Below are 23,991 nucleotides of genomic sequence, written 5' to 3'. Positions count from 1 at the left end.
CTCTTCCCCTCTCTGCCCTACCGCTCCCCCGATCCCACCATTCTTAAAACCTTTCATGCAGCAAGAAGGGAGGAAGGCACCCGTGACAGTGTGAAACTACTGTGATTTCTTTTATTTTTTTTATGGAGGTCCTGCAGTTGAATAGGTATACTTTTCCCAGTGGAGCTTGATTCTGTTTGAAATGGCTATCTTATTTTTATTTATTTTTTTAGTCTCAAAACGCGTTGAATGTGTTATCAGAGAGGATCTGAGGGTGTGGAGAGGAGCCTCCTTGGCTCACTGTGTTAAGAACAGGTTCAGGAGATTCCCCTACAGCCTGTTGTGTAGTTTGGTGTCTTAAAAAACTTCAGTTATAGGTGTTAATTCGAATAAAGTTTCACATAAAAAGTTTTTGTTGTCAACACTATACACTAAGACAAATTGTGTCGTGAGCGTCTGTGTATGTACGTTTTTATATCTGTGTGTGGCATCCTGTGTGTCTGGGTGGCGCTTTATGTTTGTGTGCCTACGTGTGTTTTTGAGTGTGTGTGTGTGTTCTGGAGTCAAGCCTGTTTGTAGCTCTAAGTGTTGTGCGCATTAGGGGGATGAGGGTAATGATGTGCGAGGCAGTTGTGTTTTGTGCCAGGGCGACCCTGCGGCTCACACCCCATTCCCAGCCCAATGTGTTTCTGATTCTCTCCATCCCTCATCACCAGTCAGCTTCTTCTGACAGCAACCACATACATATGAAGTGAGCCCACAAGCACGTGCACATGCACATACATGCTTAGACACATGTGTAACGCTTGTGTATGTACTTGCATTCGTGCATTTGCCATAAACATGCACACGCACTACACCTCACACAGTCACGTCACAGTGCACATATTCACAGCCACATCAAGATATGCGTACGCACACATTTGATTCTTTTTAGCTACACATTGGAATGATCATTCTACACCTCTGCTTTTTTTTTCTTTCTCACATGCGAGCATAAAGAAGTACTCAACCTCAATCCAGGGGTGAAACGATAAGGTCATTGCATAAGTGGGAGTCAACCATGATTCACCATTTTGACATGCAAACATGTGGGCAGACTCACATTCACCCCTATAGACGTATTCCCCAAAAACCTGCCAGAAACATGCGTCTGCATATTGATTCCTCTGTTGTCATTGTGATTAGAAAGATGTTTGATATCCGCTGTGTTTCCCACCTACCACCGTAGGGGTCTGGCCGGGACACAAAGGCAAATATATGACAAAACCGTCTTCGGCACTGCTTACCTTCACGGTTCAGCAAAGTAATTGGCCTAGGGTGAACGTACACGCCCGACACTGGCAGTAATGTATTTGAGAAGATATTGAAAAAGCTGATGAGGGAGACACAGGATGTGTTGTAGAATACAAAAGTTAATAATGGAGGGGATTTTGACGAATGGACCTCTAAATGCATACTGATAACGGTCTAAATTGCATTCTTTTGCTCGCAGTTTTTTTTTTTTTCTTGGTGTGTTTTTAATTTATACCTTCTCTCATTGACTATGCAAGGTGCCTCGGCCGTGGAAGAGAGCAGTTCACTTTGTGTGGAGGATAATGCATGCAGAAGAAGTAGAGTGGTGCTCTGGGTGTATATATATAAATGTCCACAGAGTTCAGACAACAGTATGAAACCTTGCATTAACTGTCATCACACGGGGACACAGCGGACGCGTCTAAAAGAGTCATGGACTCGACACTCGTACAATGTGCTTTTGAGTACATACATATTGTTTTATTGCTACATATATCACCCCCACACTGAGACATCTGAAAAGAGAGCATGATCTATACCAAAACATTAATCATCATTCATTGTATGTTAATAAATTCAGAATTTCTCCATTTACCATGCGGACGTCCATGCGTGCTGGAAATGCAACCTTTCCAGAGCTCATAAATCACACACACTGAGGCATCTGACAAAGTACCCCAAACACAGGCTGTGGCGCTGCGATCCCTAGGGCACAAACACACGCCATCTAATGTGGTGGATTCAGAGCGGGGACCAGAGCTTTGTGACGCCTCTCGCTGAGGCTCTGCTGCCAACCCCTACAAATAAGGACCGTTCTCTGCAACCTGGGAAAATAGCAGGCAGCATCAGAGGGGATTGTGGGATGCCCGTGCATGGCCTCCTCTGTTGTGGTTTTTCAGCTCATCAGAGTCCCCTCTCTGCCTCAGTTTCTCGCTTGCTAGTTTCTTTTTCCTCACCGCCTCATGGGGCTATGGCCATGTGCAAACAACAACACTTATACCCAGAGGGCTGGTTTGTGCCGTGTACTGTGGGGACTCCCTGTCTTTGCCCAACTGGCCCAAACGAAATCCGCAGATTTCTTTCATATTTGAGTGGTTATCCAGAATGAAAATCTGCAGCATTGTTGTGGAATGTTTTGTTCCTTGTAATGTAATAGACAATATTATTATAATATGTAAGAAATGGAGAATTTAGTGGAATTTATTTGCCTGATGTCTTGCAGTTACCCCGTGTTGACAATAGCATCCTCTTAGTTCTTCAGCAGTTAATCCGATTTTTGACATATTTCCACACCGCACCACTAATGTTCATCTTTAAGTTATGTGGATGTCCCGCCACAGACATAGACCTCAGCCACATTGTCCTGGGAATGGAAACAAAGTTTTTGCCCTTTTAACAAACTCCTCACATTAGCTGTGACAGCAGCGCCGTTTTAACTGACTAATTTTGATTAGAATTACTCTGATACTGATATTGATTGGTTGACTATATGTAGCATATAGAATTTAACAATCAACATGGGGACTCATGATTTAAATCGGGAGATTTTATTTTTCTTTTAACTGTCCCACACATGCAAAAGCGTTTGTGTGGTGGGGGATGTTGAGATTCTTAGTTTTGCAACGTCTCTATTTGTTTACAATCTGCAGAAAATCCCACAGTTCTCTGGGCTCAGATTCCATGTGGGTCTGCTCATGATACAAATTTTAACACTGGAAATAGAGAGGGACTGTGAATAGTAATGTTTGCAGGATTTAAAGTAGATACTATCAGTGTTACTTTTTGTAACTTCTTTTTATGAAAGCTGTTTGTGGAACTGTTGATTTCTGCAGCCTAACTGTAATGTTTGTAAACTTAGGTCCCAAATCTAAACTAAACAATACATCTATGCTTTAAACACTGCAGATAATGCATTTAAAAAGAGATTTCTATACAAATATTTGAGATGATTTTGCTCCTCTATTCAGCGCAACTTGCTCTAATTCTGGTGGTTCAGAGAGATTACCAGAGCCAGCCAAGAAAGACATGTGAGCAGATACAATAGCTTTACCTCTCTATACCACAGCACAGATGAACAGAAACAGATTTATCTGCGACCAACTTCAGTAATAATGGCTGCTATTCAGGTGTAAGGCTGTTGACGGATTATTTTTAGCCCGCGTGGAAGCGATCTCCATTGTTTCCTTTTACACCAGAATAATCATCTTTTTTACCTTTTAGCAAAGTGGTCACACAATTTCCGTGCCGTGTACACTTGCTTTTCTGCTCCAGATTAAAAGATTAAAAGCTTTGTGACGAGGAGAACGTCGGCCCAGACGAAGACCACGGTGCTGTCGGGAAAAAAAAAGGTTTGAGCCGTCACCACAGTTACGTTCTATACATTATGGAGGAGACCCTCTGTAGTGTGATTAGGAAGATAATGTCATCACATGTTAATGACCAGAGTGTTTGCACTGTGCAAAATGTGTGCCCTCTGATATGCAAAGCACTTGCGCTGAGAGTGAAGAGTTTCCGCTCTGTGTGAAAATCCAGTGAAAATAGAGATACTAGTCTGTGCAGGGTAGAACAGACAGCATTATTTATCCATTTTTCTCCTTTTCTCTGATTTTCCTCCCTTTTACCCCCCTTTGGGTCTCTGGATCCTCTCCCATCTCTCCTCTGTTGCCCGGGCCTATCCCGGGCTCCCCAGAGACCGGAGGACGAGTGGTTATTTCTGACTCTGGAAGATGGTCGTGACTAATTGATTCGACATCTGATGGAACGTGTGTAACGTCTTCTTTTCCCATTGCTCCAGCCTCGCCACTCGCTCAGATGAGCGGGGACCATTAATGTATTGTGCATATATTTATGTACTATACGGCTGTGTTTGATATGAGAAATGTGTTTATGCCAGCCCTGTCTGTGTTCCTTTGTAAACCCCACGTAGTGTTGTCCCTGGTAATCTAAATTATTACTGGACTGTTTGATGTTATCCTTGGAGAGAAGAAACTGTATACCAATGCATTCCCACTGGTCTCATAACAATGGATTATATGGCTAACACTCAAAATACTCCCACTTATTGTATCTGTTAGATCGCTTTGTATTGTTTTTACATGTTTTTGAGATGTTGCACCACATAAACACAATTGATCCCAGAGGTGCTTTACAGTAGGAACGCGTCTAATTCACCTATTGAAGTTTCGTCTTCTGTTTCTCCTCTCCCCACTGTCTCCTCTCTTCCGGTCCTCCGTCTTTGTCTTCGTGGCGTGGCTTTGGGTCGAGTCCAGAGACCTAATGAGGCGGTTCTGATGGGCCAAGTCCCACAGGTCTAGGAGCTGCAGCAGGCCACTGTTGATGCCCACTGCAAAGTACCTAATTGATCTAATCATTTACCCGTTGTTCAAAGTAATCAGTCTCTGGTGGGCACACAAGGGATGAACAATGACAAGTGTTTAGTGGCTGCAGGCTGCTTCTCCTCTGTCGGTCTACAATATGCTGGCGGGTGGGGCTGTGTGTGTTTGTGTGCGCATGCATGAACGCGTGGACCCCTGTTTATGTACAGTAACTGCACCTAAGTGTCAGTCTCTTAAAATACCTCAGTGAATAAAGTTTATAGTTTGCTCGTCCAAAGTTTCTGTTTATGAGATAACATTTTCATGAAATCTCGATACTTAGGAGTCTGAAAAGTCCCATTCAAGCTCACATGGAGGGGACAATGTTTTGCATGTAATTTTAATGAACCGCGTAAAGTATGTTTCAAAGGAGTACCCTTCATTTACATCTTTAAAGGTCTGCAAAGCAAGGCGCGATGGAACTTCCTTTATGAGAAAGACACATTCGGCATATCGTGTGGAGAAGGCCACTAGGGAATGATCAAGTGTGCATCCCATCGACCCGCATCCTCTTCCCCATTACCCTGACATTTCATCCCTACATTTAATTCCAGGCCTTTCTAAAGAGCAGGTAATAGTGCAGAGGGGTACAGGGACCCAGAATTAAGCAGTTTTACACCGAAGGGTAATTTGGTGTGATAAATGTGCCGTCGCTGGTAACTAATAATACATATTTTAAGTAGCAGCGGCGCGGCTCTGTGGCCCAGTAAAGGTAGCATCATTATTAATGTGGGAGTCGCTGCGTGTTTTAGTCAGGGTTACGGCACCAAGGTCAGAGCTACGTTTCACTGAATTAAAAGCCATTTTGAGCTATGGCACTCCTAATCAACTTGGACCTAAAGGTGCATAGCTCAGTTATAATGAGGCACCAATGAATTTAAATAAACAGCAAGATCTAGTGATTTATAAAGGCAATGTGCTATCCTTATAGCTCGTTAGCCATGACGGATACTCTTTATTCTCTGGGCCTCTTTACCCACAGGACCCTGAGCTTTTAACCAAGTAATGTCTGCCTCCATTGTCAGCGGATACGCATTTGGAGCAGGACACTTATCCCCTTCATTATGAAAAGTGGAGACACAATACAAGAGTAATGGTAATGTATGCCATCCAAATAGGTGATTTTTCTCCTCCCCTCCTTCCGTTTTTCCGTCGATGTAAAAACTACCCCGGAGTTTTAGGCCCATGAATTCATCATCATATTTTCACAAAGGGTTTTTCATATATCCTAAAAGGAAGCATAATCCTTGATAGTGGAAATGTTTTGCATTTAAAGGGGCGCTTTTGGACGGGGAATTGATGTGGTGTTTGGGGGGGCTGCAGACAGAGAAAGGGAAGTTCTAGTTTTGAGAGTGATCACTCATATAAATTTTAATGTTTTTATGAGTGAGAAGAGACGGTGGCTTATTTCAACTACTTTACTTTGAAATAGTAGAAACTTTCACAGTCAATGCGCCACCATTACTATGTTGATTGGGAACTTTCCAGAATAATGATGTTTGATACTCAGACTCTCCTTCCCCAACATTTTAGGAATTAATTCTGAAGCAGTCCCCCGTCTATTAGCATTGAGAACGTCTTTTTTTTTCTTTCCCAATATTGATCTGGCCTCTTGCAATTACAGGTATTGCCTCTGGTTTTGCATTTCTTCATCTAAAGACCCTGGGAGGATAGTTAGCACTTCAGCCGGGGCCAAACGGGGCAGTGAGGCATGCACATGTAGCCGCCGCCCCCCTGCCGCTCCTGTTGGGGCATGCCAGGGCATTAGCCACTTCATCAGGTTCTTTGTTGCCCGCCTCTCTTTTGTGTTGCCCTTGAAGGACGTTGCAAGCAAAGCCATGGCAGCAGCCTCCTCTTTACATCTTTATACGGCTCATTCAGGAGAGTTTTTGAGAAATCTGTGGATTTGGACAGAGCCCTTTTTTTTTTGTTCCATGCTTTGGATTCAGAATGGGTTTTCCCTCTCGGTGATTCCAGCTCAAGCAGCGCACCTCGTATTAAGAACGACTGACCATTTTTCATTTTATGATATCTATTTAATTAAAGTGAGACTAAGTGAACTACTACAAGGTGAAGACTTGTGACTGAGAAAGTAATCGGTTCCCTTGTGCATGAGTATTACCCTATTCTGACATGCACTGCCCTTTTTTTTTGTATATGCCTGAGGCCATCCTGAATTTATATTGGCATGCAATATTTTCATTTTCCGAAGGACTAAAATGTTGACTCGCCTTACAAATACACTTGTTTGATTTCCCATGTGAACATAGCACACAGTGACACCCATAGCTTTCACCATTCAGAGACTCACTCAGTCAGCCTCTCACTGTGCTCCGCATTTCAGAGTAATTTTCACTCCTGACACCACGGTTCTGCCTACCTGCCAATTTCTGTCTCGCTCCCTGAATGGGTGATTTGTAAAGCCATGTTCACCTCAACGCTCAGAAGATTTACTCAGGAGCGAGCATGCCAGGTGTTTGAGCTGTCAGTTTGCTGTGTGTTCACAAACTTGCCGAAGGGAAAGTAATAGCCATCCTCAGCCAACTGAGGTTGCTATTGGAATTACGGTGGAATACATACGGTCGTTATTGTTGATTTGTAACTCGTAAATGGATTGCATTTATATAACCCCTTCCTAGTCTGTCTACCACTCAAAGCGCTTTACAATGTATGTCTCATTTATCCATTTGCACAATGACATCCACACACAGTCACGCATGCATTCACACACAGCTAGGGGTTCAGACTCTGAACTTCAGAGTCTTGCTCAAGGGCAGTTTGACTCACTCTGGTGGAGCTGGGAATCAAACCAGAAAACTTCTGATCACCAAACGACTGCTCTAAGTCCTCACTACCTCACATTTGCTGTTCATAAATTTAAGTTCTCGCTTTAACTCATACATTGCAGTTGCGACATTTCTTCAAGCTGTCCACTCTGGGCCGTTTTGCCAAGAAGATGGATGAAAAGCATTGGAGGGGCAATGCATACCAAGCACATGTTGTATATATCCTAATTTGGCAATACCACCTTTTTTAAAATCCTGCAATAATGCCATTATATAATTATGTCATCATGACATCCTTTGTACCATACAGTTCAATGATGAAGCTAGGTAACGTCATTTTTAGGCAACAATTTCAAGCCTTTTATTAAGTTTTATAGAGTTCAAAAACAGTTGACGTCTTGGTTAATAAATGTTTCATGTGGATCTGTGTTTATTTTTTCCCAATGTCAATTCGTGCACAAAAAAGCTCACACATGACTAAGAGTTGCCGGAGAGTTAAGTGGCCATTTTTGACAGAGTTCTAATTAGTGTTGCGGTGACCACGCAAATGAAACTAATAATCAGGCCCAAGAAAGGCGGAAGTCTATCAGAGGTACGATAAAGTAAAATACATAAAAAAGAAACTAACAACGTCCTGGAACGAAATTCTATGGACTGATGAAACAAAAATCCAAAATACTTACTTGATTCTTGTTGTTCTGGGTTTGTACCCTCATGGTTGAATGCACTTATTGTAATGTAAACCAACTCAAATTAAATCTGAAACTTACTGTAACATCCACATTTCATTTCAAGTTGAATATACTGAATTTCAGATCTCGAATAACAAAACAATGTGTCTTTCCAAATACTTAAGGTCCTGACTGCAAGGCCTGTTCTGACCTGTGCCAAAATCAATCCTCAAACAGCCTTGAAAAATTATACATTCTGCTGTTTTGGGTTCTGAACCCTGGAAAAAGAGAATCAGGTCCAGATATTATCTGGAGAATCCCTTTCACATGTGCAGAAAACACATTTTCCTCTTCAATATGAATATCCAGCCATCCCTCCTGGAGACAATCCCAGCTGACATTGGAAGAGAGCGGGGTACCCAGTCTGGACATGTCGCCAGCGTATTGCAGGGCATATATGTAAAGACAAACCATTAACGCCCATGCACATTCACACTTACGGTCAATTTAGAATCTCCAATTAACCTAACCCCAATCATCAGGTATTTGGACTGTGGAAGACAGCCCACGCAGACATAGGGAGAACATGCAAACTCCACACAAACTCTCTGAGGCAACAGTGCTGATCACTGGACCACCGTGCCACCCTCAATATGAATATTTCATAATCAATCCCTATCAACCAATACTTTATTGAAGAGGGTTTCAAAATGACATCCAAGGGTTAAGGTTAAGGTTACTTTATATGTACCCGTAGGTAGATTTATTTTGCAGCAACAAAAAGAGAAGGCATCCATCCAAAACAGTGCAAAATTATAAACACACAGACCGAAGACAAGACCACAAAAACCATTGAGAAAAGTGCTCAAATGCATTGCTATCAATAGAAAACTGGATAGGGACAAAAGTGCAAATTTGGCTGTAACCCTATTCACGTAATATAGCAAACGATTTTCTTTATAAGCCTTATAAACCTATATTGTATGACGTTGCTGTGAGCTGTAAGACAACATTATTTGAAACCTGACCAGACAAGGCCGGTCCACCTCCAGACAAGTCTACTGATTCCATCTATGGCATGCAATTTACCATACACTTATTACTGCAGCAGCTGTTGATATAAAATTGGTCCAGACTTGTGGCGATAGCCACACAAACGGTACTATTACAGGTACTATTACAGACCTTATGTTCCCCTTTTTATTAGAGAAAAATTTGCCCTCCAAAAATAGTCAGGCTAAAAAACTTCTGTTTCTACCATGCATGTACTTTTCTAACTTTTGTGCTATTATAATCATTATGACTTTTTGGTTATAAAATTGAGAGCGTTACCTTTCAAATGAGACCAAGGTTATGACTGTAATCAAGAGGGTTGAAGACCCTTTTTAATATTTGGTAGGTTATTTTCAGGCCCGTGCACAAAAAATGGGTGTGTCTTTTAACGGGGTAGTGATTAAATTACTAATAACTTTAAATGTCACATGAATGGCTGAAAAGGAATCTGTGTGAGCTAAACATGTAAGTTAGTATGTATAGCTCCTTTAATACCTGCACACTGTGGCCTTCTAGCCTTTTGTTTTTCCTTTTGACAACACATCTTGCAGCGTTTTCCTTTTCCTGGTTATGGTCCCTCCTTCCTCTCACTGTGGTTTATAAACAAGCTGTAGTTGTTTTTTGGGGGGGCTGGAGGTCGCTGATTTGTCTGCCTCTCCCCGTAGGTCATTGAGGTCGCCGTGGCCCCGGAAGCATTAAGCTTCGAAAATGAGAAGCCCCCGCTCAGCTCTCCCGCTGGCGACTGGGAGCACCCATTGCCCGCTCCCGCCCTGATGATTAATGCCACCCCCGTCCAGCCACAAACCTTTCTGCCTCAGATAATGCCAGGCAGCAAGCGCGGCTGACACTTTTAATGTATAATTAAGTAGAAAAAGTCAGCACTGGCTATGCAAATTTTTTAAAATGATAAATGACGCTGTACAGCAGCAGGGATTGATTTGGTGTAAATGAAACTAATTAAGGAAATGTCAAACATAATTAATAAAACAGGTTTAAGCTGCAAAACATTGTCAATTGAATGAATGAGGAGGCATTGGCTCCCATTGTTCAGGCTTTATTTAGGTCTTGTGTTTAGCTTGTTCCCTGCTCCAGAATGCTCTCTCCCCTCCTCACTCCCTCCACCACCAATTCCCTGAGAGGGGGAAAATAAATTTGCTTGTCTCTCCGCTGACTGTAGAAATTAATTGCTGAAATCTTGTCCCATCCAAGTGTTACATTCACACGCAGGACATTAACATAACTAATTTGAAAGAGCTCAAATGACTGCATAATGGAGCTCTGTCACCATGCATGACAGTCGCTGGTCATACCAAATTAGCTGGGTTTTATAATTGAAAAATTCCCCCCCCCCCTTTCTTATTTTTACACCAGTGCCCCCCTCTTACTTCATCTACTTTTTCGGTTCCTCCTTTGCTCCTCTTCCGTCCGTGGTATCTCTCCTTTCCGTTCACTTCTCCTGATAAGAACAAAGGTTTTATAATTTACAAAAAGAGTGCTTGACCTATAATTAGAGAAGAGGATGAGGGGGAGAGGAAGGGGGGCGGGGGGTGCCAAGTGGTGGTGGCAGAGTCAGATCCTTAGTCCTGGTAATGATGCTGGAGACCTTGTGGCCCCCAGGGAGGCGGAAGAATAATGGGATGGGCTATTTTTATGGGGGAGCAAAGCAATGGGTTACCAGCCGCTGGGATGCTGGTGCCCGGGTACGGTGCAGAGCAGCAGGGGCTAGCAGGGGGCTAGTGGGGGGCAAAGGAGGGTGAACACTCAACCTGCCAGACTGCCAGCTCTCAGCCCTGCCCATCAGTTCTGTACGTCAGGCTGATGCACCGCTTCCGGCCTCCGTGCCCCCGCGCCAGCCGCTGCCCTTGCCGCAGAGACGGAGGGAGAATGGGGTGGGTGGGTGGGTGGACGAGCGGGTTGGAGGGGGGTAGAAAACATCTGCCACTCCGAGGATAACAGAGGACTCAAAATCACAAGGTGAGGCGGCTATCACAGCGAAGTCATGCATCTGGATACGTGGACAAATACACATACCTGGTCATTTATATGAACTACGAAGAGAACGTGTGCAGTGGTTTCTTGAACCTAAATGGATGAAGGTAGTTGCATTTGTTAGGATTTTAGTCTGTGCTTAAAAAAAAGACTGATAAACAATTTGACCATCTGAAGTCCAGCTGGAGTCACATACATTGCACTTTTTGTTTGTTTCTAAAAGAAAAGAATCAGAGCTATGAATTCTGTTATTATTATTGTTTACTCTGTTGACCCGGTGCCTGGTGCAAACACAGATATTGTTAATAATGTGCTTGTGTGCAGAGTGTTGCAGCAGACCTACGGCTGCCAATATTTCCCTGTTTTAGTTATACACACTCTAAGCACTGCTATTTATCATACTCCCACATAACAATTCTCCAGAGGTAAAAGAGCAAAAGAAAACAAAAACAAAAAAACAAAGTACAAGAACAAAAGAAAACAACAAAAAACAACAGAAAATAAAACTCTGGAACAGTAACCGCCTTAATTCCCACTGCATTTTCATTCTCATCTTTATTTCATTATTCCAGCGAGGACTCTTACGCTTGAAAAAAAGTAAACTTAAAAATCCTGGACACCAGCGATGTTGCTGTATTTTTTATGCATGACTAACCACAGCTCACAGTCAGCCACGGAGCTAAGAGCTTCTTCTTTTTTTAACAACAGCCTGCTATTCAAGGATTTATGTTTTTTAGCTTTTTAGTATTTCTGTGACCAGAAAAACAAACTGATCATGTGTAATAGTTCATAGCCTGTGTGGTCTGTTCAATGGGCTGCATGTTCTGATCTGAGCTCAAGAGTAACTATACAAATTTGTCCTGGTACCCTTGAACTTTTACCGTACTTGTGCATTAGGAGCTGCTCTTTCTGTGTTTATTGTGCGATCTTGTTCTGTAGTAAAGACAATCATAGTTGACTATTGTACTGTACATACAATGGCACAATACAATGAGCTCTGCATGGCAGTGAAAACAATGGTATATCTATACATAGACAATTGATAATTACATAAATGGTGACACATAAGGCTATTAGCAGAAAAAGCCTGGCTTATAGGCTCACTATATACTGAAGCTCTGTGAATCCACCCATACTTATGTGTCATATATACACTATACAAGTGGCTGAAAAGAAAAAATAAAGAAATACGCTGTTGAAGACTACTGTTGTCTGAGTTACAAAAGTTAATGTAAATGGACGAGTTCACTCCTGCAACAAATCTTCAACTGTGGCGGCAGCCTATGAAAATACTTCGAAAAAATGCACTCTGGCAAGTATGCAAATATGATAAATATGAAATTTGCAGATGCATTTCAATGTTTTAAGTTAACTGACCTCGGAAAAACATTAACGTCTTGTATACTTATAGTCCAAAAGGTGCACTGCCAACATTAGAAGGCAGCATACATAATTCATACTTTAATTATACACTTAGTTTATTAGGAAGTATTAGCAACACCAAACTAATGCTACAAGTCATGCATTCACTAAGGTTGGAATGTTCAGTTGTTGTTGAAATTGAAGGGAACAGTTGTTAAACTAAACTTAAATCATTTTGGAGGCTGCATAATACAAAGAGTTTTCTGTTATTTAGCTGTTCTCATCCATTTGAATGGGGTGGACAAAGTAACGTGAAGTCCTGTCAACACAGTGCAGTTCAGTTCAGTTTCACAAATACTGAACATTGAAACCTTCATGAAGGTCGGATTTACTGCAGAACTGTTTTATTGAATTCTATTAGTCTTAGCCTGAGTGATTAGATCAAATTAAGAACGTGTACAAAGTGCTGTGTTCTTGTTTCTGTAATTGCAACAACATCAAGTATAACATACAATACGTCTCATAAAGATCAGTGACCTGTTTAGCACATTTCCCACAAAGTTTCCAAATGTTTTTTCACTAATCGTGTTATTTCCTTTCACACATTTTGCTGCGACTCTTCGTCGTACAACCCAACCGTTAAAATGCCAAGGGTCACAAGTTAAACATATGCAGCACGGATCACAATTTATTACCCCACATTTGCCTGATAATTTTTCTCTTTTGACAAGCTTAGGTAAATCATGTAGCGTACGATGTAATGTATGAGAACTCTGCTGGCTTGGTGAGTAAAGTCTGTTGCTATTGGCTGTTCCCCCTGTGGTGTTGGAGATCCCATAAGACCAATAAGGCTTGTCTGTGATCCACCATGACTGGAATCACTGCAGGAACAGGTAGAGGTCCAGGTATTTATAGAAACCATATGCAAATTGATCAATGCCACGTTGGATTGTTAGTGCAGCGAGGTGACAGTTAAATACATGTACATAGAGGGAGGAATATGCAGCTTCTCCCTCTCTTTTAAGACAAGTCTAATCAGTTAGGATGGCCTCGTCTCCTCATTTCATTTGAATATATTCAGCTTGAGCTCGGGCTTTAGGAAGTGTGTCTCCCCTCCCATGTATATTATCCCTTCCCGCTGAAGGCTCATTATTTTACAGCAGGGTGTGTGAGAGGTGGCCCCAGTGTCTGAACTCTCTGTCGAGGCTGTATTAATCAAACTTCACACAGCGGGGAAGGGTCCACCCACTGACATGGCACCGCTCACTCGACACTCGAGGACAAAAGGGAAAACACACACAACCTGAGTTATAACTGAGAAACAGCTGCAGCTTCTGAACATGACCACTTTTTGATTATTTTTTCCAAACGATAATCCCACACTTCTCTTTAACTCTGGCGACAGCCATGGTCGGAGGCTTTGGGTTTTCAGTAGAGCGGTTCTGACACCATTTATTACTTCCCGATACCAATCCTGGAACCTGGACTTTGAACCACAATCCATGAAGTTCAACAGGGCACCATACTGTGTGTATGTTAGACCTGTTGAGAAATGAATTGCTGAATGAATGTGTGGTGATGTGGGCATTTCATCTCATATGCACTACGTGTTCGGGCACCTTCTTTACAAATCAAGCAGTAGTGTTGCTAATGTCTCTACGAAGTTTTACATACGAATGTCACCGTTTTACTTGTGGGACTTTCCAGCATGAAATATTTCCAACTTGCCAACATTTTATCTTACTCCGGCTAAAGCGACACCACTGGAAATCACTACTTCTTTACCGCTCAGTACTTTCCAGTGGCAGAACAGTACAGCTGCTGTTTTGGAGCAGCAAAGAAGTGATTTTCAGGTAAAGAAAGTCACGCATAGATTTGCTAACTCATGAATTCATATGCTAATTCTGAAACATTTTCACACAACTGTTTTTGGGATGAAGTGGTGGCGTTTTATGTCAAAAAGGTCGAAGGTCAACTTCACCGTGACAGTTTAATGTTCAACAAATATATGCACTACTTTTTACCTCACCACATGTCTGGACAGATGTTGATGTAAACTGAAACTTGACTGTTGATGGAGGCATTCAACCATGAGATGGTTTAGTTACAGATGTGGTAGATCATGTAGTACATGTCAGGGTTGTGTCCTTACTGCAGTGCCCTAAGTTACAAAGTACTTTAAAGCTATTTTTCATCCACTTAAGTCAACATATTTTAACATTGTTCTTGTCTTCCTTTTCTCCACAGTGGACAACAGGATATTTGCATGGGGAAACGGCACCAGTGGACAGTAAGTCAATTCCTACTAGCATTATAATTTCCTATAGGAGTTTTCACAGCAACATCAACATACTTCAGATGGAAAAATAAAAAGGATCATCCAAATGGTAGCATCGTAGATTCAAACTGTGAAAATCTAGCAGAATAACATCAGACCTAGTGGATGTAATGATGTGAGTTATAATCAGACTATACATGTTAACGGGAATATGAACAGAATATTCTATTTGCAACTCACGTAAACATCATAACTGAGATATTGTCTTATTCTGAATAAAGTCAATAGTCGTAATGTTGGAGTCCATGTAAACGTAGTCAGTTTGTTAAGGGTAAGAATATGTAATGATACTCGGGTGTAAATACTTCAGCTATCTTTGTTTAGTTTTGCTCTGCTTCATTGTCAACGTAGCAGACAAGCTTCACAACCTTTACAATTGTAAATAAAACTGCAGAAAGAAGTCAGATAGACAGACCAACAAACAGGCATAGTTATACACAAACAGTTGTTTTGCTGCTGATGAGCTTCCTTGTTAAAACTCCTCCAGCCAGGAGCCAGTCTGACTGTAATGACATGTTAAGGCCTGGGGGCTGCAGTGATTCAGTGGCCCTCGGGTACTCAAACAGCAGCACAGCAGACCCTTAGAGGAATACATAAAAGAAACAAAGGCATCACTTCTCTCTCTCTCACCATCTCCCTCACCGTTGTCCCTTATTCTTCTACTCTCGCTCTCGCTCTCCGCTTCTCTGTCTCGGTCTCTCTCCCCTCTCATGATGCTTTGACCCCTCTAAGCAGGTCGAGGCTCTTGTGGGGAGCTTATAGTTGGAGGAGCCTATAGTTGGAGCTCCACAACACCCACTTCCAGTGCAAAGGGTGAGCTCTGTTACACAACTGGCACTCTGATATCTGAAAACTCCTCAGCTCTCCTGTGTGTCTCACTGGAGGCGAGAGAGGAGGAGAGTACAAGGGAGATGTGTAAATTTAAACTGGCAAACTTTCTGATGGAAATAGCAGTGACCCCAGAGTGGTCTTGTCTTGAGTTGAAGCATTGTTGTAATCAATACTGGCTCTCGTGGGGATGGCGGGCGAGGACCTTTCGTTCCCCGTTTGTGGAAATAATGGAGAAGACCGTTTGTTATTTTTCCCAGACATGCCGCAAACTAGCAGATATGGCCGGGGCATTGCAGGTTATGACGCTGGCTCAGGGAAACAAATACAAAGAGGAGCATTTTATCAAGAAGCAAACACTAGAGCTCTGTTTGAAGCTGCTGGGAGCTCACAGGTCACGGGGTGCTGGGGCTGCGTTTGACCAGCTCATCTTGAAACGGGGTCTTGGATGTTCTTTGTTCGCTCACACTAGGGACAGAGAGACAGAAACACAACTCTCAGCTATGTAGGCCTATGTAAAGTAATTTGTACAGCTACAAATTGAGTTAGGTTGAGTTATTATTTCTTCCCCTGGAACGAAAACTGACCTCACTGAAATATGCCTCTTCCACATGCTGTATATGTGACTCTGTGTAGAGAAAACATACCATAAAGCCAACAAAAAGGTATTGCTGTCACGGCGTAAGCTAAAAGTGATATCTACTGAGATCTCATGTTATGTTGTTCTTAAAATGTTCTCAAAATGACTCATTCGTAGAAAGACATTAAGCACATTTTTACATTCAAAGTCAAATGTAAGCATATTTACTTATGATTCAGTGCAATAAAATGTGTTACATTAAAAAACAGGCTTCATTTATCAACACAATATAATTTATATCATACAAAATACAACAAATATTGATTCGCCAAGCCAACCTTCCCCCTTTTGGGAAGTCTTGTTCACGATATAGAAGAAACTGTGAAAATGTATTTTCTGTCTGCTTTTTCTCAGGCTTGGAGACGGGGAGAGAGAAGTTAAGGACCATCCAGTCGAGGTGAAGTTGCAACAGGAACTAGAAGTAACAGGAAGTGGCACCGGGGTGAATGTCGTTGACATCGCCGGTGTGGCCTGTGGAAGCAGACACTCCTTCGTATGGACTCAAAGTGGACAAGCCTACAGCTTCGGGAACAACTTTTATGCCCAGCTAGGCTATGACTTCCAGAGGGCCGACTTCAAAGAGCACCAGGTACGGAGATCATAGGATGTTTTCGGACATGAAATCCAGAAAATGTTTTTTTTCTTTTATCTGGACTTTGACCCAGCAGGAGATTCTCTGGGTCAGAAACGTATTAATTCATGTGTTTTCATTTGAATCACATCGACAACGACGTCGGCCCGCATCAACCAAAAGTTCTCGAATTTCTTTGTCTTTCAAAGTTGACATAATCTTTAGCACCTTCTTCTTCTTTTTCACCCTAAGTTATTTGCATGTCTTCAATGCGCCCACTCGCTCATGGTGAATCCTCTGGACAATATCTCGCTGTATTCTCACATAGGGCTCACCCCAGAGTTTTTACTAGGGGGACTAGGACTCAATTCAGGAGAATATCCAGGAGTATATTCAGGAGTTCATTGCATGTCTGAAAGCAGCTATAAAGTCTTTACAGTAATGACGAAATCAAAGCGAAATGCACGATTATCTAAGCATGACGCGCACAAAACTCACAAAAAATGTGCACTCATCCCATTAAAACCCATCTGATTTTGTAATGCCCAATTAAAAAGAACTACACTATCTCTGCAGTATAATATCATTAGTTTTTAATTCATTGTAGTGAGACAGAGAGATAGGGGTCTGACGGAGAAAGGCGTGTGATGGATACCTCAAGGGTGTGGATGGCTGTTTGCTGGTTGCCTCTATCTCTTTCCTTACATGCCTACCATACAGTCGCATGCTGTTGAACCATACAAATCCTAAATTAAGTGCTGTGGAATTGAAATTGGCTCTCTTGTGAAGTGTTCCACTTGCATTTGGAGCTTAATTTTGCCTACTCATATCATTTGATTCAGTCCCTCAGTCCCTCTCTTGCTCACCGCGGCCCATCACTCCCTCTTCCTTCCCATGCAAAATAAGCCCATTTACCGCAGTGTGACAGCATCTAGGTGAATGATTGCCACTCAACACTTGATATATGGATATGTGCTTCCGTGCACATGTGTAGTGGATGTATTATATCTCCGACAGATTTTCCCAGTCTCTCGCAGTTACATTAGTGCATTGTTATACTTTAAGTCTCCGTTTTTTTTTTACTCCCACATATTGTAATGGATGGATTGAAAAAGAGGAGGAGTATTTCAGTCCTCTCTCTCTCTCTCTCTCTTTCTCTCGGCCTGAATATTCTCCTCTGTTTTCATTTATTTCACTCAAATCGCTATGGACACGCTTACTATTTAAAGCAATTAAATTTCCTCAAAGTCTTAAACGTACAATACGTAACTAGGGGTCTCTCGATCAAAACAATAACAAAAGACCTTGTTCGACATCTTGAAGCAGTGTGGGATCGTCTTCACCACCATTGCCAATGTAAATCTACCACTCAGGCGCAAATCATGTTCACGAATGAGGTAATGTAATAAAGTTTTATTCACGTTACACAGCAAACAGGAATGAATAATCGTGATCCATTACCAGTAATATAAACCGTGGAAGGAACAAACAGCCGACTGGGTAACTGGCCAGCAGTGGGTTTGTCCTTGGTCATACGTTGTTTGCTTCAGAAGTTAAAGCAGAGATTGGCAACGGCACCAGTAAAGTGGATATGATGCAGTTAAAAGTGAAATGAAAAGGTCCTGTTACCTTGAATAAAATGGAGATTTATCTGGATTTGAACATTTTTGGAAACATTTTGGGTGACGAAAGTACACGAGTCAATATATAAAACATAGGTCTTGTGGTTTTTAGACATTTTAACAAAGAGTTGTTACATATTTGTTAAAAGCAGTTTTCTTTATATTTTTGCCTCTCCACCACAGTGAAGTGTTCAGCTGCTGTTTTTTTTCTCCAGAATGATCAGTTTTCTTTCCATGTTATCTGTTGTTTCTCTGGCCTCGTTCCAGCACTTACATAACACTTGCATAGATAGAAATCCCCAGAAGAGATGTGTTACAGCTCATGTGCTCTCATGCTTTGAGGGGGGCAGGGAAAGTAAGGAGCCACCTGGCAGCAGCACGGAGGCCCAGGGGCCAAAGCTCTCACCTCTCCCCTCTGATAAAGGCCTCTGCATGACTGCACCCAGCCCGAAAGCAACTGATACTGAAGGGGCGACATGCAGCCGCAGTGGCAGGGAATAGCACCTGGTGGTTTTAGTATCCCCAGCGTCAACCTTTCCTCCCACTCTCGCCATACCGTCGGCCTCGGATTGCCCCAGGTGGAGGCCCAAACCTTGCCCTCCAACCACCCACCTCCGTCCTCTTTCATCCATACTGCCTCCTTGTGTGCGTTGTTTTTTCTCTTTTCCTTCAGTCGGTCCAGACACGCTGCTCCACCTACAGTTATCCCCCAGACATGCGTACTATATGATACCGGCTATTGTTGTAAAGAATCTGTAGGTTGGACCTGCCAGCTTCACCCCTCAGGCTCTGTCTCTCCTTTTAATCTGAAACGGAGTGGTAGCCGGCCGCTGAGATCTGAGAAACACTATATTCTGCTCTTTATCGTCCCAGTGGAGAGGTGTTGGGGATTCTGCTCACACCTGCGAGCCCTTTGTTCGGGCCCACTATGGCATTTCACCTGCAACAGACAAGGTTAGACAGAGCTCCTATTTAACAGTTTGACTGACATTATTTTAATGTCGCACCGTGGGGTTCTGTGTCTGTGAACGGAAATGAAAGTTAATCTTATTTTTTTCCCTCTCATGTCTCCGCACTCTCTCTGTCTGTCTCTCTCTCTCCTCTCATTAGGACAATGACATTGTCACTTTCTCAGGGTTTTGATGGATGTGTTTGTTCGGCAGATAGGACGATCCCTCTCCAGTTCTCCATGTGCTGCCTTATATCAACATTTTGATAAGAATTAGTAGTCACCGTTGATTGTTTTTCTGGTAGCTCTTGTATCAAGCCAGTATCGTATACCATAGGTCTGTTTGTTTTTGTGTATGAATTTGTCTCCCTGTATACACAGCATAGCTTAGTCTCTAAGTAGGTTAACACCTCCTAGCTGAAAATGTACCACCCATTGTCTGCATTTCTGTGGGAGCATGAAAATAAACTCTGTTCCTAAGTGTGACACGTGTGCAGCTTGAGCTTGGCGTGGCATCTGTGTTCAGCCTGGCTGAGCACAACTTGTTTGAATGTCATATTTATCCCTGTGTTTTGTCAGAAAATTAACTTCCTGCGAGTTTGCGGCAGAGCCGAGCATATGGCCGCCGCTCTCTGGAGATCACAGCCTAGCGGAGCAGGAGCTCGCCGGTGCCGCTGCCCTGCTCTGGCGGCAGATGCTCCAGGCTTCTCCGCGATTAAGTGGAGATCATCACTGTTTTCTTTGAGCACCGCTGTGCCTTGTACTCTGAAGTGTTCCGTTAATCACTGCCTGCCTCCCCGCTTTTTCTACGCAAGCTGCCAATGCACTCATTCAGTTTGGATCTCCCTCTCGCCACTCGCTTGCTCACCGGCTCAAAACCCTGAACTGAATCTCAGCAGTCCCGGCTCCGCAGAAACACAATTTCCTACCTGTTTGCTCGAGGGATCATAAAAACCAAAATGTTTTTGTGTACTCTTTATTTGATCGGATTCCATTTCTTACCCTCGTCTGCTGTTCATTCATTTTTAAGGTATTGTGGATGTAGTGTAAAATGAGTTTTGTGCAGCTGAATGTTTTCGTAGCCTGTGTATGTTGCTGTAGTTTGAGTTTCTCCCAAAGCGTAAGATGCTGCATTGTTTCCAGTACAGGCGTCTGAGGGGGTGAAGCCTTTTCTACACTTGTCTTTTTTTAGTGGTGACTCCTCCTTCTCTTTTTTCATATTATTTAGAAACATTCACAGTCACATTTAAAGTTGTCAAACATAACTCTGTCTCTGTGTGTGTGTGTGTGTGTGTGTGTGTGTGTGTGTGTGTGTGTGTGTGTGTGTGTGTGTGTGTGTGTGTGTGTGTGTGTGTGTGTATATTGAGTACATTCAGTCAGAATGCAGCTATAATGTATCACACGTATCACACAGTAGTGTGGCGTGTATCTCCTACACAAGCAACCATCCATTGTCATTGTTAAACATTGTGACACGCTTTAACCCTGATTGATCTTGATCTCCGACACAAATAATAATGTGATTAGAGGCTTTTCTCTGCTTCTCTCTACACAGAAGTGGAAAATAACATTAGATATTTCCTTTCACGTTAATCGCCTTGGTTGGAAGTCTACCTCGGTGCACCAATAGGCCTCGGTAATGCCTTCTTTCTTCCCATCCAAAATAACCTATTTGCAGTACACCCCCACACAGACATTGCTTAGCTCCTTAACACCGTTATTCTGCACCCATCAAAGCCTGGCTTGCTTGTCCTGGTGGAGCGATCATTTCCCCACGAAAGCAGGATGGCATTACAGTGCTTTTGAAAGCATTTGCATGGCAAAGCAATAATATGCACCTTGTAAATAAAGGAGCTGATCCTGTTCATCGCAGGTTGGATTTCCTGGATGAAGCGGTGGGAAATGGATCCCTGCTCCATCTCCCATCGATGTACAGACGCCGTTCCCTAATCCTGAAGTTTACTTTGCAGTAACGGCTTCTTATTCTTGTGCTATAAGCTCAGACAGACACATGGAAATGTGCTTTTCTCTGCTGCATTAGTTACTTGGCAGACACGCTGATTAGTGGCAATTTTTTGTGTGTGCTTTTTTTCAATATGTAGATAAAAATTGACCCTACTCACTGAACCCAGATATCAAAATAGCAGTTGCTGTTCTCAATCAACTGTGAAGGAATTGTTTTGGATTGTTGGTAATTTTTTGTGATTTTATTTTTTGGAGGCTGTTCTGCTTTCATCCATGCTAAGTTTACAGACAGCTGGTTCAGTATTCATCCTACAGTGGAAAGATGATGTTATATCTTTTGCCATAGTTAATTTTTTACGACTGCCATGCATTTGCACCGTCTGAACCTGCCTATTGTTGTGCCACACAAACGTTTTCTCTCAATCCACTCAGAATCAAATCTATTCACAACTGTACAAATTGCTGCTGTGCTCTTGGCAAGGTGCAGCTAATTCTTGAACGAGGAAATTCCTTGTCAGGAGCAGCCAAGGGAGAAGGTGTCAGTTTGATACCACAAGTACACTAACGGCTGCGCGGGAGCATAAGCGTTCGCTGCGCTTCGGTGGCGGTGCGTTTGATTTCAACACTGACCACCGGTGATGCCAACCCTGTAGTCCTCGTCTGAGCTGCCTCTTGAGACGCAAAAACATCGATGGCCCTCCCCCACACCTCACTCAGGCTGCTGCTGCTGCTGCTGAGAGAGGGTGAAAAGTAAGAGAGAGGCTGGCAGACAATAAAGTCGCTGCATAGTATGCACTTCTATCGCCTGTCTATTGTTCTGCTGCAGTTACAAGTTATGCACTACATAGGAACTCGGTGTGGGTGTACAGAGACCCAAACTACTATGCTCATCTCCCCTGGGGGCACCTCAAAGGACGCTTGTTCTGTTCCTCCACTCAGGCCCTGGGCTCCCCCTGAAAAATGAGAGGAAGAGAGGGAACACAGGGATTTAGTCTCAGCTGTGTAGGAAGGCTAACCTGCACCTCTGGAGATGTGCGTCTTTTCAAAAAGTACCAAGACGAAACCATCTCTCTGACTCCTCACACTCCCCTCTGACTTGTTTAGGGCCGCGGTGTGGGAATCGGTCGATACGACGACTTTTGCTGCACTCTGGAACTCACTACAGGCTGTCTGCATTGCTTTGCCTCTCTTTTTGCCATTAGTTGCCGTGCAAAGTTTGAACCTGACACACGCATTATTTTCTCAGAGTGAACGAGAGAATATGGTGTTTGTGACCTTGTTTCAGTTTGAATCGTACGCCCCGCTGTTTCCTAATACGCCCCTAGTGTATGTATCGCTGAAAGCACATTTATTACACATCAATAATTCTGTACATTTCCTTCCGGAAAACTAATTCTCATAATAGGATTTTGTCAATGTGATTTGAATAATGATCTCAAAACATCCCATTTTAGGCTACTTAACTAAATAGAATATTACTGATTGCGACACTTATCCATGGTTGGGTTTTTGGTAACCTTCTTTTCTGTTTCTTGCCAACAGCCAATTTTCTCTCAATTAAAGCATGATATTAGCACTCAGTGGGGCATAAACAGAAATAACCGTACGCGACTGAATATCATGCCTTGATTATGAATTTAGGAGTGGATGTACAGATGGATCCAGTTTCTACACTCCTATTAGCGTGCTGATGTTTTTTATGTGTGTCTGTGAGAAGAGAGGGGAGAGGAAATCGCTGCCTGAATGTGCAGGGTGTGTGTGTGTGTGTGTGTGTGTGTGTGTGTGTGTGTGCGTTTGACAATTGGGTTGCAGGAAAAGCTGGAAGTAATCAGCTTTATCCAGTGGAAACCTCTGGAATGGGAGGGCAGGGCGAAAAAGAGAGACAACAGTCACAGGTATAGTCAGAAGAAAAAGTGTATCATTACGTTCGGAGCCAGTCAGTGGTGATGCCAGTTGGCCAAAGTTAGCAGGAAGCTGTCCTAGTAAATGGCAGCAGCTGCTCGCAGTTCGAGAGAGCATGTCCCAGTCAGAGGAGAAAAGCGATGGCATCTACATTAATACTACCTTAATGGCCCATCTGGTGCTCCGTAGGGTCCCTGGCTGCGCCACCGACTCATAGGCGTTTGACAGGCAGTCTCCAGCGCACCAGACGCGCATGGCATGCCAAATGGCGGGGAGACGCCTCTGTGGCGCACAGATCTGTCAAACTCTGTCTGACGCTGTAGTCACACAGGCAGGCGAAGTTGAGGCAAGTTTTCACACGTGATTGGTTCTTGACATGGTTCGGGGGGGAGGAGGAGGAGGAGGGGGCAGGAGGAGAACGACTGGCTTGTCTATCTCTCTCTCTCTCCTCTGCACCCTCTGCACACACACACACACACACACACACACACACACACACACACACACACACACACACACACACACACACACACACACACACACACACACACAACACATGCACACACTCGCCATACTAGATGCTAAGTTGCCATGACCAGATTAAACCCCAATGAGAAAGGCAGGTTAAGATGAGCCAGTGGTGGATTCTCTCTGCTCTGATGGCAA

At 43.0% G+C, this 23,991-nt stretch overlaps 1 protein-coding gene across 1 annotated transcript in view; it reads left to right on the top strand.

Annotated features, from left to right (window-relative positions):
• Positions 1–23,991, top strand: part of LOC118115277 (ultraviolet-B receptor UVR8-like) — a 304,574-nt gene that overhangs the window by 34,356 nt on the left and 246,227 nt on the right. The window contains exons 3-4 of the mRNA XM_035166348.2: positions 14,758–14,800; positions 16,671–16,905. Coding sequence (XP_035022239.1) covers positions 14,758–14,800; positions 16,671–16,905 — 278 coding nt within the window. The remainder of the gene's footprint in view (positions 1–14,757; positions 14,801–16,670; positions 16,906–23,991) is intronic.

The sequence above is a fragment of the Hippoglossus stenolepis genome, chromosome 9 (assembly GCF_022539355.2).
Source record: "Hippoglossus stenolepis isolate QCI-W04-F060 chromosome 9, HSTE1.2, whole genome shotgun sequence".
Lineage (NCBI taxonomy): Eukaryota > Metazoa > Chordata > Actinopteri > Pleuronectiformes > Pleuronectidae > Hippoglossus > Hippoglossus stenolepis.
Note: the sequence above shows the minus strand (reverse complement) of the source record. Positions and strands in the feature narration are given on the sequence as shown.